This window comes from Channa argus, chromosome 6, assembly GCF_033026475.1.
Source record: "Channa argus isolate prfri chromosome 6, Channa argus male v1.0, whole genome shotgun sequence".
NCBI lineage: Eukaryota > Metazoa > Chordata > Actinopteri > Anabantiformes > Channidae > Channa > Channa argus.
Genome location: NC_090202.1, coordinates 15,646,239 through 15,664,743, shown reverse-complemented (window position 1 = coordinate 15,664,743; position 18,505 = coordinate 15,646,239). Strand labels below are relative to the sequence as shown.

Below are 18,505 nucleotides of genomic sequence, written 5' to 3'. Positions count from 1 at the left end.
ATTTGTTTTTGCAAAGTAACATGTGCATCCTACCTCCAAGCACGCTGAGTGTTATGGCCTCTGTGTGTTCAGCCAGCAGGTCAGCCTTTGCGATGGCAGCCAGGGAAAGATAACTGGACATGTTCCTGCTCAGTTCCCTGTTCCCTCTCAGAAGGAACCGTACTGCTACTGGAACAGCCAGCACCATGACCGAAGGACAACTGTAATTCTGGAGGTTCGGAAAATGATCAAGTTGAGCTGACATCATTTATGTATTCAGGAACAGAAACCACAGGGTCAGTTACAAATGTTCAATATATAAAACAAAGTAATCATTTTACATTTCAAAGGACAAACCACTATTATTTATAGGTGCTAAGGGATAAGCATGATATTAACACTCAATATACCTGACAGTGCGAGTCAAAAATATTCTCACTGATAACAAACCATGCATCAATTTGATTTGTGTGTGTTGCATTCGAGGATGCAGACAAATGCAAAGGTAGGTGAGGCATCTGAAATGCACTAGCACCCTCAACTGGACACATGAATACAAGTCTGCTTGGATTTGTACATTATAAAATATTTGAGTGTGTGAGAGGCAAAGACAGAAAGAGGGGGGGGATTTTAAGCTTATTGAGGCTGTTTAACTTGATGTTTAGAACTGAAATTTTCGAGAGCTTAAATTTTAACACTCTTTCCCTCTCATGCATCTGTTCTGCCGCATGAGGTCAGTATAGACAACGTATCCACAAAAACATTATTCCATCCATCAAGATAGTCTGCCAATCTATTCTACAGTGTCTACATCACACTAATTTAACGGGCACTACTTTATTGTATGGGGGTGCTAATGTAGGCAAAATTAAAATTGTACTAAATATGAGATTATGAGATTAGATTTAGTTCCCTAGGACATTACTAAAGAAATGAGCCAGATGTATTGCTGCTGGAAATGTTTTGGGGGGTTTAGACAGTAGACTCCTCTGGTACATATTTTCCCTGGAGCGTTCTCACATGTTCTTCATGTATAGATGTACAGACTCTTTCATCTTCCAGAAGAGTCACTTTAATGCGAGGCACAGCACAGATCAAGCAGTTAATTAAAAAAAAAAAAAAAAAAAACACTCAGGGTGTCATCACAAGCCAGAAATCTGTTTGCATGTGTGTGAGTCTTTGTGGGCATTGCAGGCAAGCAATGTGGTGATGAAAACTCTTCTCCCAACAGTCTGTTGCTTACTTCTGTCCTCCTCTCTATGGGAGTTTCAGTTGAAGGGTATGACAAGCAAATTGGCAACTGCGGCTTCAAAAGGACAGGAAGACAGAATGAAGAAGAAGATATGTGAGATGCTAAGACCGCAAGAGGGCAAGAGACAGTAAGAAAGGACACGTGAGATAGAGAGACAGAGAAAGACCGGGCGACATAGAGAAGACAGACAAGACTGCTGATAACCGCTGGAGTTAGGTCATCAGGACCAGCAGCTGTTGACAGAGCTCCTGCTCACCTCCACTTGTGTGTGTATATGTGCAGCATTTCATTGAGAATTAGCCTCTTTACAGTAGTATGAGACACATTCCCCTTCCCACAGCGAATAGAGAGAGTCTCTGTGCTTTTAAGCCTTTTAGCTGTGGAGGGCTGATGGGGAGTGAAGGAAAGATTTAGATTTACATTTTGAAGCCCCTTGGCAGTGATTACATAAAGTATATCTGCTAGCCAAGGCAAAAATCCCACTTTGGATTGCATGATATGAAATTAATCTGACATTCACTTCAATCCTCCAATCATTACTGAATCCGATTTTATTATTAATTGTATAGTTGTGTCCCAACTTTCAAAGTGAATCTTTTTAATCAACTTCTACTTAAGATTACCTACAGTGAATTGCCTTTCACCTTAACGTTTACCATCAATGCAATGTTTCATTGTTTGTGTCAACAGGTATGTTCCAAATGTGCAGTGTGTGGTTTACGAAAAACATAACATTGCAAAGCAAAGGCTAGTGTTTGTGTGTGGGTACCTGTAGGATACAGCTGGTGATGTCAGAAGCGATCTTGGCGTGAGGGGTGTCCTCTGTGTTTTCACCTTGTGGGGTGAGTTTATGTTCTAGGCACGACTCCCATAGCCCCACGAGCGCCGTGCTGTGCCGCTCGATGGAGCCTGTCTCCCTTATGGCCGTGGTGATGCGCATTATGCAAATCTCCACCACTGCCTGGTCGTTGTCATTGGTCAGATAGTCCTGCCAGCCAGCAGACAGTAATAAGATGCAAAATTATGGGTACAATGATAAATTAAGGACAAAATTATTATTTATGGGTAATCTCATAAATAATTAATCACAAATGAAGTTTGACCTGAAATATTATGCTTAATATACCGGTGAGCAAGAGATGGCCTTGATGTGGTCCAGAGCCTGAGAGAGACAGTCTTCAATCTCCCCATCCTCCAAAGAAAAGAGATCGCCCGCTCTGGACAGATCCCTCTGGCCCAGCACCTGGCTGAACAGCTGGTGCATCCTGGTCTGGGTTTAGGCCTGCTTTCAAACCAGTTAGGGACTGGTGCTGCCCAGTTTAAGGTTATGTGAGGATAAAATTATCCCTAACATAATGATCAAGGCAATTAATGTTCAAATAATGTTTTAATCTTGGCTTTGGGGGACTATTTAGAGAGCGTAAAGAATCATCTGCATCATGATCCCAAAAGTGTAAATAGAAATACCTTCTAAATTTATATTATGCCAAGATTTAGCCAACATTTCAAGCAGAATTTTAGGCATTCAGTGCCCTGTGAATACTCACTAACTGGGAAAACAACTACAAGAAAAAAGTGATAATATTACTGACATTCTATTACGAAACTGCTGAATGTTATGTTTGAATCCTCTTCAGTGCAGTTCAGGATCAGGTAGGTTGGACAAGAGCAGGAACAGTTTTGTCCATTGTTTTTTGGGGTCTGCCTGAGGCCTGTTACCATGGAGACAAGAGATATTCTGGAGAACAAAGTCTCCTTACAGCAGAGTCCTGAAGGAGAAAGGGGAGAAAGAGTGGGAGAGAGGGACACAATTAACTAAAAAGATTAGATTCATTTAGTATGCAAAATAATATTTTATAAAGAAACAGGCTGAGCAGCTGAGGATGACAAATCCATTTCTGAGCCAGTAAAAGAGGCTATGAAGATTTTTATAATGGCTTTTCTCATGAGTTGGACAACAAAGAAAAATATGAAATGGGTAGAAGTCAATATTAACAAAAAATAACAAACCCAGGCTAGCTGTTTTCCCCCCGATTCCAGTCTTCATGTTATGCTAAGTTAACTCTCAGGATGGTGGTGCATTTATATTTATTACACAGATATGAGTCCTTCTGTCCTCCCCCTTCATTAATCTCCCTCTCTTTCTTTAAAAATTTTTTTCTCTCCTAGAGTTCTGCTCATTCTGCCCCTTGTGTCTAAGGCTGCAATAGCTATACTATATACTATTATTTGATGATGTGAACCAAATAAGTTTTTAGCAATGTGTTACCTATCTGCTATAAAATCATGCAACCTCTGTTACATTTTAGTTCAAAACAACATTGGGTAAAATAATATTGTTGTCTGCAAGTAAAATCACTATTCCAATATATAAAGACAGTTGTTATATAAATACGAATATGTTCTTAAAATGCATCTTTTTTTATTACAACCATACTTTTTAATAATTAATAGTTTCATTAAATACACAACGTTTTTTTAAATACACAGCGTTTTCTATGAATGAAGTTAGAGCTGTGGGATTTCAAGACTATATTGTTAAACATTTACTTGCCATTATTGTTGTTTCTGTCAGCCTTACTTAAACATTTTAAACATTAACACTATGCAAGACACTAGAAGGGTAGTGAACCCCCCTACCCCCCTTATACTTGTCCACATCTATCTTTCATCATACAGTACAAACTTATACTCATGCATCAAAGTTTTTTCTGTTTGCATTAAACACAGCGATCGACTTTAAAGCAGCCACCCAGCCAGCCCGCTGCCTCTGATCATGATGACTTAGCCCAGATCTGAACTCCTTTCAGATGATGCAGTTAAGCGTATGTATCTGTGTCATTGTCAGCTTTCTGCACCCGCTTCCCTCAACAATAAGGCGTCATCTCATCCTTACACCACTTCTCTGAAAATCCACATTAGAGTGGTTCCAACCTAGACCAAAGGAAAGCACAAAGCGGAGAGCACTTGGGACAGCGTTATCTGTTCTGCCAAGTCGGTGACTGCCGTACAAACCAGCCCATTGCCAGGATACCACATCAGGAATTCCTACTAGTCCAAGCCCAGTCTCTAGGACAAAATAACAAAACATCTATAAAGAGATTTATCTGTCCCACACAAACACACACACCTACTGTATTATTCTTTTTGTGTGGAACAATGATCACAGCTATTTCTGCGCAAGGCTGCAGGTACATAGCCCATATGAAGTGAGTGTGTATGTTTTTTAGAGGTAACAATTACCAAATACTAGCCATATTATATATAACATTCACATAAAAAGTCACACAAAAGAAAACCAGCGCACTGAGATTTTGGACAAACACAACTGCATTCCTCAAAGCAACTAATTTGTAGTTATGTTAAATCTCTGCAATTAAATCAGCATTTCTATTGAAAATGTAAGCCAGCCCTATTCTACGTATATGTGTGTGAGAAGAAACATGTAGAAAGAAATAGTGTGAAGACCAGAAGGCAGATGATAAAAAAGTTGAGATAGGGAGATTGAGAGGATCAGAGGCAAAGCAAACAGAAACACATGCAGTTGAAATGGAGAAAGGAGAGTTGGACACACATAGAATGAAAGAGAAATTGATACAAACACACAGAATCACAGAGAGAGGAAGCCAGATAATGTTTCGTTGTCCTGAATTCCCTGTTTAACCAGCAGTCAACTCACATACTGAGCTGACATTATTTCACCTGAATGCTGCACCAACACACACACCTGCACACACGTGCAACAGCCTATACAGCGTACAGTACATACGCCACTTCTCTCCTCACTTCTAGAATGATTGTGTTTATTTACTGTGACCTTCCTACTCTCAGCTGTGTGTGTGTGTGTGTGTGTGTGTGTGTGTGTGTGTGTGTGTGTGTGTGTGTGTGTGTGTGTGAAAAACATGTGCCTTAGGAATTTTAGTTCTTAAACAACCAGCTAGTTACTATTAATCACCCAGCTACGGCTCAGCAATCGCAGGAATGCAGCCTTTACACACACACACACACACACACACCGACACACACAAAATGGTAAATGACTTTCAGCTTGTTTTTACCTCCATGTTGTGACACAGGCTTTAATATTAATTCTTCACATTTCACTTAACACCTTATTTGAGTTGTGGTTGTCCTTTTCCATTTGTTGGCATGTTGTCTGTCATGCATCTGCAAATTCTTAGAAGACATAAATCCTTTCAGTGAAATGCAGTTGAACGTAAAGCTCAAGCAAGCAACCACATGCTGCCGGAGAGCTGGCCACAGGGTGAGGGGGGACAGGGCGTGCATGCTGGGGGTGAGAGTTAGGGGCTGTGTGAGGACAATATGAATGAAGGGCCTGCCTCTTTTTACTCCACTGCTGCCACTACTGTCGTTTCTCACAGCTCTGAGAGAGAAAACACTGGCTCTTTTGTATGACCTATAAGACAGACCACCCCTCCCTCCCCTGCGTCTCTCTCCCTGCTCAGTCGGCCCTGTCTTTCTGTGTAATGTGCACCTGCTCGGCCTGCAAGACTCACACATACACACTCACACAAATACTTTGGAAAGAAGCTATGTGAAAGGGAGAGACAGAATGGGACTACAGATGAAAAAACATACTTTCAGTACAGAGCAGGAACTGGTAGGAAGCTGCGTTTCGAAAACCTTAAGTTCCTCATCTCGCTCATCTTTCTGCAATCAGGATTTGGTACTGTAATGTACTCTTCCGTGCTTTTGTCACGTTTGAATTTTCAGTATCTGATTATTTGCAAACAACAAACAAGCGTTTGTTTAGGGAAATAGAATAAAAACAGAACTAAAGAAAACTTAGGGGAAGTCAATCATACTCAAAAGTTGCTAAGACATTACAGTCATGAATGTCTCTACCAACCATTCATTGTATCCCATTCAGTAGCTGCGGAAAATGTTCTACATGTGGGCCAACCCTTGGACAGACCACACGGGAGCCACACTGCTACATTCCAGCAAAGCACTCACAAAAATAAATTCTTAAACAGCCACAGTGATGGACTCACAAGTACAGGCTCAGTTGATCTGATTTTAAGTATGGAGGTTTAAAGGACATTCCTGAGTGCACCTGAAGCCGTTCCAATATTATAAACAAACATATTACAAACATTGCATTTTAACAAAATATATTTTTCAAAATATATTACATACGTCCTGATCTTCTTCTCACATCCTGAGCAGAAATCCACCTTTCATACCAAAGTCTTGTGAAATCAGTAGATTTTGAGCACTGGCCCAATTGGTTATGTAACATTTGCCATGAATTCCATGAATCAGTAAGCTGAATAAGTCACAAAGTAGAGGCTCCCAGAAGACTTGTTTGGAAAAGGCTCCACAATGCCTCACAGAGCTGACTTAAAACTTGAAAGACAGACCCCCAAGGTTTAGCAATGAAACATATTGAGTGTATTGTATATTATGTGTCTGAAAGAAAGTTCTCCATAATTTATATCCTGCAGTTATGCAGCTGTGGAGCAACTATAGGGAAATACAGTATGACAGGAGCTGTAGAAAATAGCTACTGTAAACCACACTGAAGCCTCTGACAGATAAAGAACAACAGAACAGAAAAAGTGGAAAGACAGAGAGAGGAAACAAACTCAGAGCATGGGGGAAAAGCACAGGGGCAAATATCTCTTTCTTAAGTGTGGTCACTGTAACCTGAAAAGAGAAAACAGAACCAGACTGCAGGAACACTTGTTACACTTGTTAATGTTACATCTGTAAGTGTAATGCAACACTAATGGATGTAATTCTGTCTAATGGAGAAAGAGCAGGTAAAACTAAATCGGATTCACACGTGACATTTTACCTCTCAAAGTGAACACACTCACACTCTGACCTGAAGAGTCTGTGCTACGACCTAATAGTGTTTTTATTCATCGCCACAAAATACACACGACTATTTTTTTAATCGTTTAATTCAAAATCTTGGGTCGCAGCTTTTTAAATGTGAGGTTTCTGGATCACTGTAAATTGAAACTCTGGTCTTTGTAGTGTTTAGTTAAGCAAAATGCTTTATAGAGGTTTCTGAGAAATTTCAAGGTACATTTTTGCTTTACTAACCTTGCTTCAACCCCAATGGTCACACAAAAATATCTTCTGGGAACAACTGTGCTGGATTCCAAGGTGAAACTAATTTAACTCCCTGAGAGAAAAAAAGATCAGCTGACTTTGTTCACTTTTCCATTTTGTCTTTCTGCTCATTGTGTAAATGCATGTTTATGTATATGTCTCCACAAACATTACTGGCAGAGAATGGCACAAAATCCAACCCAAACTGTGACAGTGGGTTTCTTTTGGCTCTGCAGCGCTGTGAGACCCCTAACTGCATAGAGGATTTCGATAGCTATAAGAGAAGAAGCGATGGTTCAATAGTGCATTATCGCCACAGTCAGCCAACTAATATTCACGCACATTTGCTTAACTATTCATTATTCATTGCTCCCTGCTGCCTTCCGCAGCCCAAATTCAGAGTCTCGTGCTACGAGCTGAACGTAAGCATGTTCTGGCTTCAGCGTACAGGTCCAACCCAGGAGTAAAGCATTAAAGGAATAAATTCAGCACGCAAAACACTGACCTCATTTCTAATAGCAAGCTGCTTTCAAATATCCTCAATACATGTTTAATAGGTTTCTAAGTTTAGAAATCTTTTCAAAATCTGCATCCTTCACATTATTTAGAGTTCCTGTTTCCTGAATGTGAAAGACATGAATAGAAGAAATGAGAAATGATTCAAAGATTTCATTTGCTGAATCATATTTAATGTGCTTAACTTTCTATTCTTGGTATAGATGAAAGTCATCTAACTGCCATCATCACAATGAAATGCAGTGATGCCAAACCAACTTCACATAAATCCAGTTTAGCCATCATGAAAAAGTGGTTTGTCCTCATTCCCAGATAACACATACACCTTTAAAAAAATGACATAGCACAAAAATTTCAAATGAAAGACAATCCAGTGTAAAGTATGTGATGTATGTTCTAAATTATTTTAAATTTAAGTCTTGGGAGTCTGAGAAGAAGTAAATGAATGATTATGTGATGTGCCTACATTGATCCATCCTGTGATATGATAAACTAGCAGCTCCCATGAACAGAATGATTTGATTGTGGACAACATTTGAACAAAACTGACAACACATTTATATATGCACAAACAATATAAGTTTTAAAAGAAAAACGCATACAAATAACACCATGAAAATCCTGATAATGTCTCCCCTTTCTGGGACATCAACATCTGTCTGTCTCAGAAGTCTGTGACCTTGAGGAGTCCCCCCACTCCTGCACACACACACACACCTCTGTATTACCAGAGAGCTGGAGCACCAGAGGATTTCGACTTGAAAACAATAGTAAGAGAAGTAACTCGAACACCAAATGCGAATAATGCGACTGAACTTGCCTTTCAAGCCCTCACTACACATTCCACTGTATTTACACCGAAACACCGAGACTGGGAAAGTCAGTGAGGCAAGTGAATTTACTGTAAGTAGTCTGGGACACCTGAATGACAGACCATAATGTGTCGTGTGTGTCTTTCCTCTGCAAAGGAAATATGTGGACCCTGCCAAGTCACTTTCAGCACGCTACAATTAACAAGTTAACGCTATATTACTTTTCAGTGCTTATTTGCAAAACCCAGGAGAACACCTCTGTAAGCAATTCACCTGCACAGTAAACTGTGCGTTCCTATTTATTTTCCAAAGGAAACGGGTATTTAAAGCGCAATTTAAAAGACTGTGGTGCGTCATCTTTGGCCACCGATTTCACCTTATCCAGGCAACTTTGCCACCATCAGGAGATGTGGGTAGAATTCATGCATTTCCCCCGGCAACGCGATTACAAATGCTATCCAACAACAACAATAAGAAAACAAACCTGCTTTAATTCCTGACTTCTGCGGCGTCGGGCACCTTACCTACTAAGCGCGGGGCGAGGACCCAGTGACACTGAATGAGGAGATCGTTCAGTACCTTTCAAACCTCGGTCCACAGCGGTACATAGCTACACAAACTGGCGGTGCACAGCTTCAAGCACCCCCCACCCCACAGAGCAACAGAGCGAGGCGGTGTTTTCATCCTCGTTGGCCGCCGTTGGAAAGCGCGCCATCGTGCGGCAGAGGAGGGTGCGGCGCAACAGGTGGACGGAGGAGAGACAGGTAGATCCTTCCCGGGAAATGCATTACTTTATAAACAACAAGACATTTGTAGCACAACCTTGTAGTTTTTTAATTACTTTTCCGGGCCTATACGACAGGTAAACAATATCATAAATCAATTCTCTCCCCGCTTAGCTAAAGGTTTCACCAATAACACATATTATGTGTTCTTCTAGCATTCAGGTGGTCTTGTGGCTTACTAGATGTTTTTATTGTGGAAACTCTGACTCGTCCGCATGTTTTCCCTTTCATTAACTACTTTCATCACCAAACACTCAAAGTGTTTACAGGGAGTTTTTAAATGCAGCATGGTTCTGCATAGGGTTTGGAGAAGCATAGTTGTGGGTTAACGACTTCATGGCTGGATAGCACAGTAATCCATGAGCTCAGTCGTACTGTTTAATGTCGGATTGACTGCCATAGGCCTAATGAGACTACTGGTAGAAACTACTTATGCTATAGCCTATGGGGTTCAGAAGGGAAGGATATGTGGCTCTATTACAATGATAAAATGTTTAATGTATGCAGGAGAAAAAAGTAGCAGTGTCAGAATTAGTTTTTTTCCTTACAAAATACACAAAAAACAATGCAAAAGCCCGAAAGTTGATTATTCCCACAACAATCTAGTTTGACACTAAGACATGTATTTGTTTATTTACTCTCTAATGTGTCCTGTTTCCCTCAGTATGTAGCAGCATTTTCACAGGCATCATACATCGGAAGTGATCCTGTAAAATGCACCTACTGTTTCCGGAGCTTAAGTGTTACGTACATTTGCCTTCAAACTAAAAGCACAAGATTTGACAAACGCTGCCATTTCCAAATGAGAACATAAAAACTTTTAATGGAATTTTTATGTTCATGTTAATTAAATTAGTAGTTACCAATTCTGGCTCAAGGTATATTCTGACTAAAAAAACAAAATAAATCTATATTCTGTGTTGTCTTTCTCTCCTGTCCAGACCATTGCAAGACTTAAATGCATGCAAACAGTTTTAAACCTGGTAAAAGTCTATTCTAGAAAAAGATGATGCCAAATTGATTCTGGCGCTAATAAATATTTAAATCTTATTCTACCAAAGCAGTTAATGCTTTCTATGTGTGGGCTAAATGCGTGTGTAAGACATTACATTTTCAATAGTACTAAAAAGGTATTACACGTGATCCTAATATATGTACCTTATCACCCATTTGCCCATCAGTACTAAATGTCCCACATTATCTACCCGTAACACTATTTTGAAAATCATCACAGGACGTTGCTTGGCTATTCCGGTTGTCTTGACACACAAAACCAAAGATGGGTTACATCTCTGGATGTCTGCAATGTTTAAAGGTTTCTATTTCTTACAAGATCATGTGAGGATGTGGGGAAAGTTTGCACATACCCACAAACAGTCTGCCACGAGTGCATCGTGTCAGGTGAGAGGCTACTGGAAACTAACTTTAGCTGTCTTTCTTTGTTAGCATCTTTTCCTCCTGACTGTCACAATTTGCTTAACAATGACAGTGTCTAAAGATTAGGAACATTTAGTTGGAATTTTATTTTAATGAAGAGATTTTCCTAATTAAGAAAATGCAGAATGATTTCTAGAAGTGTGTGTAAAGGCTAACTTGGGATTAAGTCTTAACATTGCTCTGTTCTGTTGCCCAAATAAACACACAGTAGCTTACCGTTTGCAAGCAGGGCTGCCAGCTGAGCATCAGGGGGCCGGCAGAGAGAGCCAGTCTCTCCCCATGGCCACCGCGCGTTTCCCCGGGAAGACTGCGGACGTGGCCGCGGCCAACTGGAGCGTTCCAGCGCCGCTGTGTGTCAACGGGACGCGGTGGATCCTCTACCTGCTGGAGGAGTGTGTGGACAATGTGTGGGAGTACTGCAGCGTGGTGATAGGACTCATATCCATGTTATGTTTTCTGCTGTCCACTTTGCCGTAAGCAGTAGTGATGTTCCTATCCTGATCAAATGTTTAAGGATTGGGTAGTAGATATCCAAACGTGTTATCTATCGATCTATCTATCTAGGCAGGTCTATGAAGCCTATCGTAATGGTAAAGTAGAGGAGGCCATGTCTTTTGGCTTCCTCTTCTTCCTTTTCAGTGGGGACCTGACCAGCTTTGCAGGGTGCTACCTCACCAGCCAGCTGCCTATTCAGGTAAACTCAAAAATCAGCCAGTTTAATCAACATCAAGTTCAAAAAGTCACATGAGTATTTAATGCTAGAAGATATGGCTGAACTGTAGTAGAAGTTGATGAAACTCAGTAAATACATGCCTCTCTTGCATCCTGGGTGGAGTTTTTAAAACGTTTGAAAACAAATACATCCTAAAATAGGAAAAGCATCCTTTTGTAATGCATTCCATAACTATACAAGTGCAGTGGGTCAAAAATCATTCAGTTCTGCTGGTTAAGTGTTTCCATAATCCTAGAACTGTTTCCTCTTTGTGTCTGAGACCAAATTATCCCAAGTGATTTTGCTAGAAGCTGTTTGACATGTTAAGTTGAGTTGTTGTTTTTTTTGTTTTTTTACTTTTAGCTGTAGTTTGTTTATGATGACATTTGAGGAGGATTTGGGCACTGTCCTGTTAGGTTTGTAAAATTAAAAATGACATAATCCTATTCAATAATATTTTTTCAAATGGAGCCTTCACAGCCCTCTCTGTACTGCACATGAACATATTTACTCAGCTGCTACACAAATATGTTCAGTAAGTTACATATTGCAGGATAAAATCACATTTTCCTTGTCTTTCTCTCTCTCTCCCTTTCTGTCTCTCAGGTAGTTACAGTGGTTTTCTACATCTTCACCGACCTGATCCTTATCTCTCAGTTTCTCTACTACAAGATCAAGAACAGCTCCAGCAGAAGTAAGCCCTGACATTTTCTCTCTCTCTTGAGTTAAGGGGATACTGATAAGATGCCTGTGGCATGTGACTGAATAAGTCAATCTCCAGATTAATGAGGATTAACATAACTAGGAGGAAAGGAAGCTCTTCTCATTAATGACTAATTAACTTGAACTCCATGATGGGCCTTAAGACACTGATGGCTTTAAAACGTTGTTCATGATAAAGATTTGAATTCAGTTCCAGTCTGGTGTATCCAGTGTAAAAAATGCCCATGCACATAAGCAGACTAAAAATAAAAACATGCTAGTCTAGGATCATTACTAATGTGCCACTTATACTGAAGAAGACAGCATGTGCAGTATGGTTTTATTGTGTTGCTGTTGTAAGCTGGCAATATAAGTGAGATCAATTTAGTTCTTAATCATGCTGATTTCCTGTTAAACACAATATGTAACCTTTGCCATTGGACAGAGCTGTTGAATATTGCAATGGTAATGAAATCCTGTTGATTTCAATCCTCTTATTAATAGGCCACTTTACTATAGGTCACTTTGCTAACGTTTTGTGAGTATCATTCAGTGTTTTATTGTTATAATTCCAAATAATAGTGGAGTCAGACATAGACAATTTTAGCTTATTGCAGAAAAATTAATCAGCCACAACATACAATACCACCTGGTGGCTCTCAGCATTATGTTTTTTAAATAAATATTATAAAAATCTTGAACTATCAATGGGTTAACCAGCTTTCAGCACATAAAGTGGTTAAATTTAGCTCCACTTTTACCAACAGTGATCTTTGAGTTTTTTTATTATTATTATTACTTATTATTACTTTTTTTTATTAATTACTGTACCTGCTTTTCCATATTTACCAATATAAATATTGTTTAAAATTGATTGTTTTTAGTTTAGTACTTTTACTTGAACTGATACTTGGTGAAGAATGTTTTCAGACGTATACTTGTACTTTTACTTGACTATTGAGTTTGTGCACTTTATCACCTCTGTTAACAGCTTATCACATTTTGCTGTGTGTGAGGCTGTGGAGCACCAGACTGCTCAGAGTGATCATGCTGACCCTTGTTCTCCATGACATTATTAAGACCACCAGTGCTAATGTTGTGGCCAATCAGTGTATAATGGTATTAGTGTATATATTGATCAGTAACAAGATTTTGGATTGGATTTTGGAATTTTGGAACAGATATACTAAACTGTACTTTTGATGATTACAATACACATGCATCTGTCCACTTATAATGTCACTGGTACAACAAAAATGTGTTGTCATGTGTTGCACTTAGTGTCTTTGCAGTTTTAGCTGAATATCACCTAATGAAAATAGTTGGATTTCCTTTGGGTATTTGTTTGTGCTTGTAATCACTGTCACTTTTTTTGTGGCATCCTTAGAGAGCCCAGTATTAAAGTGGCTCTGCCTCATGTGGTGTGGTGCTGCTACATTAGTCCTCCTGGCTTTGCCAAAGCTAATCATGGACAATAGTACAACTCTAAACACTCAGGTGGGTACTGTAGAGTACTTCTATATATTTGTGTTCAAGTGTGCAGGAGTTAGGAAATCAGATTGATTGGTTTATTTATTTTCTTTTTCAGAGTCCAACTCACTCAAAATCAGTGCAGATTACTGGTTATATATGTGGATACCTGGCATCTGTCTTCTACCTCAGCTCCCGTTTCCCCCAGCTCTATAAAAATGTAAGTGACAGTTTGTGTGTTTGAGTCAGTAGAAATGTGGAGTTCATTTCCATGGTGTGTGTGTGTGTAGTGCCACCACAAGGGACAGCTTTCACGTGGTTTGATCCCAGTGTGTCCACCTAAAACTGTAATTGGTACGTGTCAGTAAGTCATGAACAGGAGTGTTTGTTTTTGAAGACATGGGCTGGGTTTGTGTGTTTGTGCATGCAGTGGTGTTGTGCTGAAGAAACATTTTGGTTGAAATAAAGCTATTAATCACCGGGGATTGTCTAAGTTGACTACAACTGTCAGGGAAACTTCTATGTGCGCGCGCACACACACACACACACACACACACACACACACACACACAACTTTGTTGTTTTTCTACAGCATTTTCTTCAGATCATTGCTAGTTGCATTTTCAGTTTAGTTCAGTAATAACAGCAAAAACTGTTGCTGTTATAAATATTTATGTGTCTGTAGTGGGGGTTAACCGAATAAGCTTAAAATATGAGAAATACTGATTTTAATTTTCCATTTTAAAAGGAAATTAGTAGCTACAATATAACATTAAATGTATTATTACATTTCCCTTTATTGTCTCACTTGTAAAGAAAAGGTGGGAATTCTCCATATTTTAGGTAGATCTGACAAAACAGACTACACTGTAACCTGTGTGATCATGCAACAGCTACACACAGTACAGAGCTTGTTACTAGAATAAAACATTGTTGGTTACTTCTCTTTGTTTATGGCAGCAAAACAGCCTAAAAAACCAGACTTGTTCTTTAATCTTGTTACAATTGTATGTATCTGTTTAGAGTACAAGTACACAAAAAACTTAATTGGTGTGAAAAACAAGCCTGTCTTGCAATTATATTTGTAGTTAAAAGTGACAAATAATCTGTACAGCCCAGTGCAGATCCCATACAGAAATCCTACTATAAATTCTGTATCTTGTAGTTTCAGCGACAGTCTACGGAGGGCACATCTTACATGTTGTTTGCCCTGGCCATGATGGGAAATGGGACATATGGATTGAGCGTCATAGTGGTCCTACCTGCACTGAGGGATTCCAAAAAGACCTTCATCATCAAACATCTGGCCTGGCTGATTGGCAGCCTGGGAGTCCTGATACTCGACTTCTTGGTATCCTTTAAATGACCAGACACTGGTTGCCTATACCGACTCTGTCGAGTCTGTGTAATAATACCTGCAAGTGAAAATCTTTTAACATTGTAATTCCTTCACCAATGTACCTCTTTGTTTGTTATACTTATATCCATATCCTGAATGGTTACCTGGATTATTATTTAGGCATAAATATTGCTTATATCATTACTGCACATTACAGTAACAGCCTAACTAACAGCACTGTAATTTCAAGAGCAAAATATTTATAAGGGTAGGGTGCACAATATCACCTGCAGAGTTCTCTTCACAAGGAGAAAATATGAGTGTGGGTCTGTGGGTATCTTGTAGTATTATTTTGTTATTTGCACTTGATATAATACAAGTAAACACAGTGGATGGCCACGCAAAATCCTAATGTTCACTAGCGCATGTGGCTGCCTTCCTTCAGAATCAGAGCAGAATAAACATCGCGTCAGTCATATTATTAAATGAATCAGCTGGGGGAGAGGTAGGCAACGCCAAGTTCAAGTTCAGGAAATGTTAAGACTTTGACATGGCATATTGAATTTGACTCCGCATTCAATGATCCCCATTTAAAGGCACATTTTACCATTAATTTGTGTGTGCTCCTGCACAGTGAACGCAGATGTTGGGAGACAGCCCATATTTTTTTAATAAAACCATAAAAAAGGAGGAACTAACACTAACCTGCCTGCACTTAGTTAAGTGAAGCAAATGTTGTTTCACTAGTCATTTTACATTTAAAAAAAAAACACTATTAACAATGTGTGATTGTAATATGTAACACAACTTTAATTAGAAATGTAGTGGAGCAAAAATTATCAATATTTGTTCTTAGAAGTAGTGGACTAATTAAAATAAGCAAAGTACAGACACATGAAAAAATGGTAAAGTACAGATACGGTACATAAAGAAAGTACTTTAGTACTGTAAAACACTGCTTGTGTTTTAGTGTAAAGGATGAAACTAGAGGTGATGGGATGTACATGTCAGAACTTTGGACCTCACTTGGCAGATATTTCATGGTATTAATGTACTCAAGTAACAGTTGGCTAGAAAGTAAATATGTGTTCAAATATTCATTTAAAAGAAGACAGTCTGTGGTCATTCTGCAATATTTCGGTGCCACAGCAAATTTCTTTAATGGAAACTAGTTAACTGAAAATAAATCTCAAATAAATGTGTATGAGCTTTAACTTTCTCAGGTGACGGCCCAGTTTATTTTGTACAGGAAGAACAAGTCTGTTAAAAGCAGCAAACTACTCAGTGTCCCAGAAGTGGAACCCCTTCTGTGTGAAGAAGAGGAGCTGACAGTGTTATAAAATGCAGAGCAGACAGCAGTGTAGATCGCTTTATGAAAAGATGACTTGTTAGTCTAGTTTTTCTTGTCTTTGAACCCCGATGTTTTTTTTTTTGTTTGGTTTTTTTTTTTTTTTTTGTGGAGGAGTTATTAACTTACAATGTTAGAGAACAAAGACACTGCAGAAACATTTTCGAAATGATGAACCACGTGAACTAGTGAGTACTTCTAGTACAGCGAATACTTCCAGTACATGTTAACAGTCTCCTTTACTGCCGTGAAAAGGAGAAAGACTGTGATCATCCCTTCTATGTTTAACCATAATAACAGTTTTTTCTTAACACTGGAGGTTAAGTTAAGCACAGATTTAGGATTGTTTTTTCCTCACAGGCGGACATTTAAACTACCCCCCTTTTATTGTCATCAGCTATTATTTTGATGAATAATTCCAATGGGATTTCTGGATTTTACTTTTTGCCTTTTTTATTTTTCATCATGGACCATGTACACCCAAACAAGGAGGCTTCATGCCAGTTGGTTTTTTTTTTTTTTTTTTTTTTTTTACAAATTCAAGTTTAATGGAAGACTGAAGTGCCTGTTTTGCATGGATATTTTGACAGGGTAAATTCTGCTGGGGGGGATTACAACATGGTAATAGGATATGTGGTGTCGGAGTTATGTTTGTTCTTACCTGATTTTGTATTTGTGTGGCATAAAACCCAGAGAGCCCAGCAATAGAATAACCAACATGTGTAGATGACAGATAGTTTGTTTGGTACCTTGTCACTAGAAAAACATGTTTGCAGGGGCCAGTCCTTCACCTAAAATATAGTCATTTAGCTTCATATATAAATTGGCCTTACTTCTACTATATTCTGTTCCATGCTCTCTGCACTCATGAACAAACATTTTCAAACTAAACAGTTTTAATATAAATGTGCTGTATATGCAGTTTAGAACTACATTGTTTTTAGTTATGTTAAGTTTGATTTCTAAACCATCAACAGTAATTAGTAACGTATTTGATCTTCTTGAAAGATACAGTGGAACTATTTAATTACTTTATCTTTTCCATTTCAAACATATTACCTGCTTCTGTAAGTGTAGCATTAACTGTGAATTTCTCTTGTCTTGGCGTTGTACCATCTTTATGACTGAAAGATATTCAAGGGTTGGGAACAGCAATAGTAACATTTGAATGACATTCTTGAAAGGCATGTAAAAGAAACTAAGTTGAACTATTATTATTATTATTATTATACTATTATTTAACTATTATTAACTATTATTATTTAACTATTATTATATATCAAATATAAAGCAAAAAAACTGCTGCTGTCAGGTCAATTATTTTTAAGAAACTTTCCTTTTTTATTCTAATTACACAGAAACAAAATTAATTGAGAACAAAAGCAAAACAGGAACAAACTGTTGTGCAATTGAGTAGAGCAAAGTAGAGCAAAGAATTTAGATCAATAGTATCACTAGAATTCAAAGTTTCATCAAAGTTGTGCCAATTGTATTAATACATTTTCATTTGTCCAGGATATAGAACTAAAATACTGTATCTGCAGAAGATTCTCTACCTCACAGTGTGGGTAACACTGTTTGGTAACATCTGAGCTATTTTTTTTTCTTTGTCAGGTCATGTAATATGGTATTAGTCATGAATTTGTTTACTGAAAAACAACTATGCGATTTTTTTTCACTAAATTATTTTTTATCTTGTACACATGCTATACTCTGATGCCTTATCAATTTCTCTAATTCTGTCATATGCAATTTCAGTATATCACAGCAAAGTAGCTACAGAGTGTTGGTACCCTTACACCTGGATGAAACAGTACTCCACATTTCCTGAAATGTGTTGAAATGAAAGGTCTTTCCACATGCGTGACTGCATGGCATTGGTTTGAGGGTTGATTTCATGTTTATTTGAAATTGTGCAAAATAAATTTATTTCAAGTATATCATTCAGTGTGTATCATAGGTGTCTTATATTAATTCATCATTCATTTGTCATTCAGATTAAATGAAGCAAAATTCACATTGTGTCATGTTTGACTTAAAAGAACCAGTCAAAAGTTAAACAGTGACCA

At 38.5% G+C, this 18,505-nt stretch overlaps 2 protein-coding genes across 18 annotated transcripts in view; one reads left to right on the top strand and one right to left on the bottom strand.

The window, feature by feature from the left end:
* veph1 (ventricular zone expressed PH domain-containing 1) overlaps positions 1 to 11,206 on the bottom strand; it is a 60,980-nt gene extending 49,774 nt beyond the window's left edge. For 12 of the 15 annotated variants that reach the window (XR_010914608.1, XR_010914610.1, XR_010914609.1 and 9 more), the window contains exons 1-4: positions 9,168 to 9,295; positions 2,358 to 3,000; positions 2,001 to 2,219; positions 34 to 208 (exon numbers count right to left, since the gene is read on the bottom strand). Coding sequence is in view for 9 of the 15 variants with exons in the window: in XM_067507070.1 (XP_067363171.1) it covers positions 34 to 208; positions 2,001 to 2,219; positions 2,358 to 2,495 (532 nt within the window). In the remaining 6 variants the exon portion in view is untranslated. Of the gene's footprint in view, positions 1 to 33; positions 209 to 2,000; positions 2,220 to 2,357; positions 3,001 to 5,289; positions 5,667 to 9,127; positions 9,296 to 11,081 lie in introns of those variants that run through there. The other 3 variants (XM_067507072.1, XM_067507071.1, XM_067507073.1) reach the window with 3 other exon arrangements.
* LOC137128675 (lysosomal amino acid transporter 1 homolog) lies at positions 9,285 to 18,383 on the top strand. Of its 3 annotated transcripts, none has more exons than XM_067507084.1 (8): positions 9,285 to 10,829; positions 11,095 to 11,338; positions 11,430 to 11,559; positions 12,184 to 12,271; positions 13,667 to 13,776; positions 13,868 to 13,969; positions 14,915 to 15,100; positions 16,312 to 18,383. In XM_067507084.1, the coding sequence occupies exons 2-8, from the start codon at positions 11,145 to 11,147 to the stop codon at positions 16,426 to 16,428; spliced, it is 927 nt and encodes a 308-aa protein (XP_067363185.1). In that variant the 5' UTR covers positions 9,285 to 10,829; positions 11,095 to 11,144; the 3' UTR covers positions 16,429 to 18,383. The 3 variants fall into 3 exon arrangements, with proteins under 3 accessions (XP_067363185.1, XP_067363183.1, XP_067363184.1); XM_067507082.1 differs by having other exon boundaries at positions 11,074 to 11,338; XM_067507083.1 differs by lacking the exon at positions 9,285 to 10,829 and having other exon boundaries at positions 10,836 to 11,338.
* Positions 18,384 to 18,505: the final 122 nt, after the last annotated feature.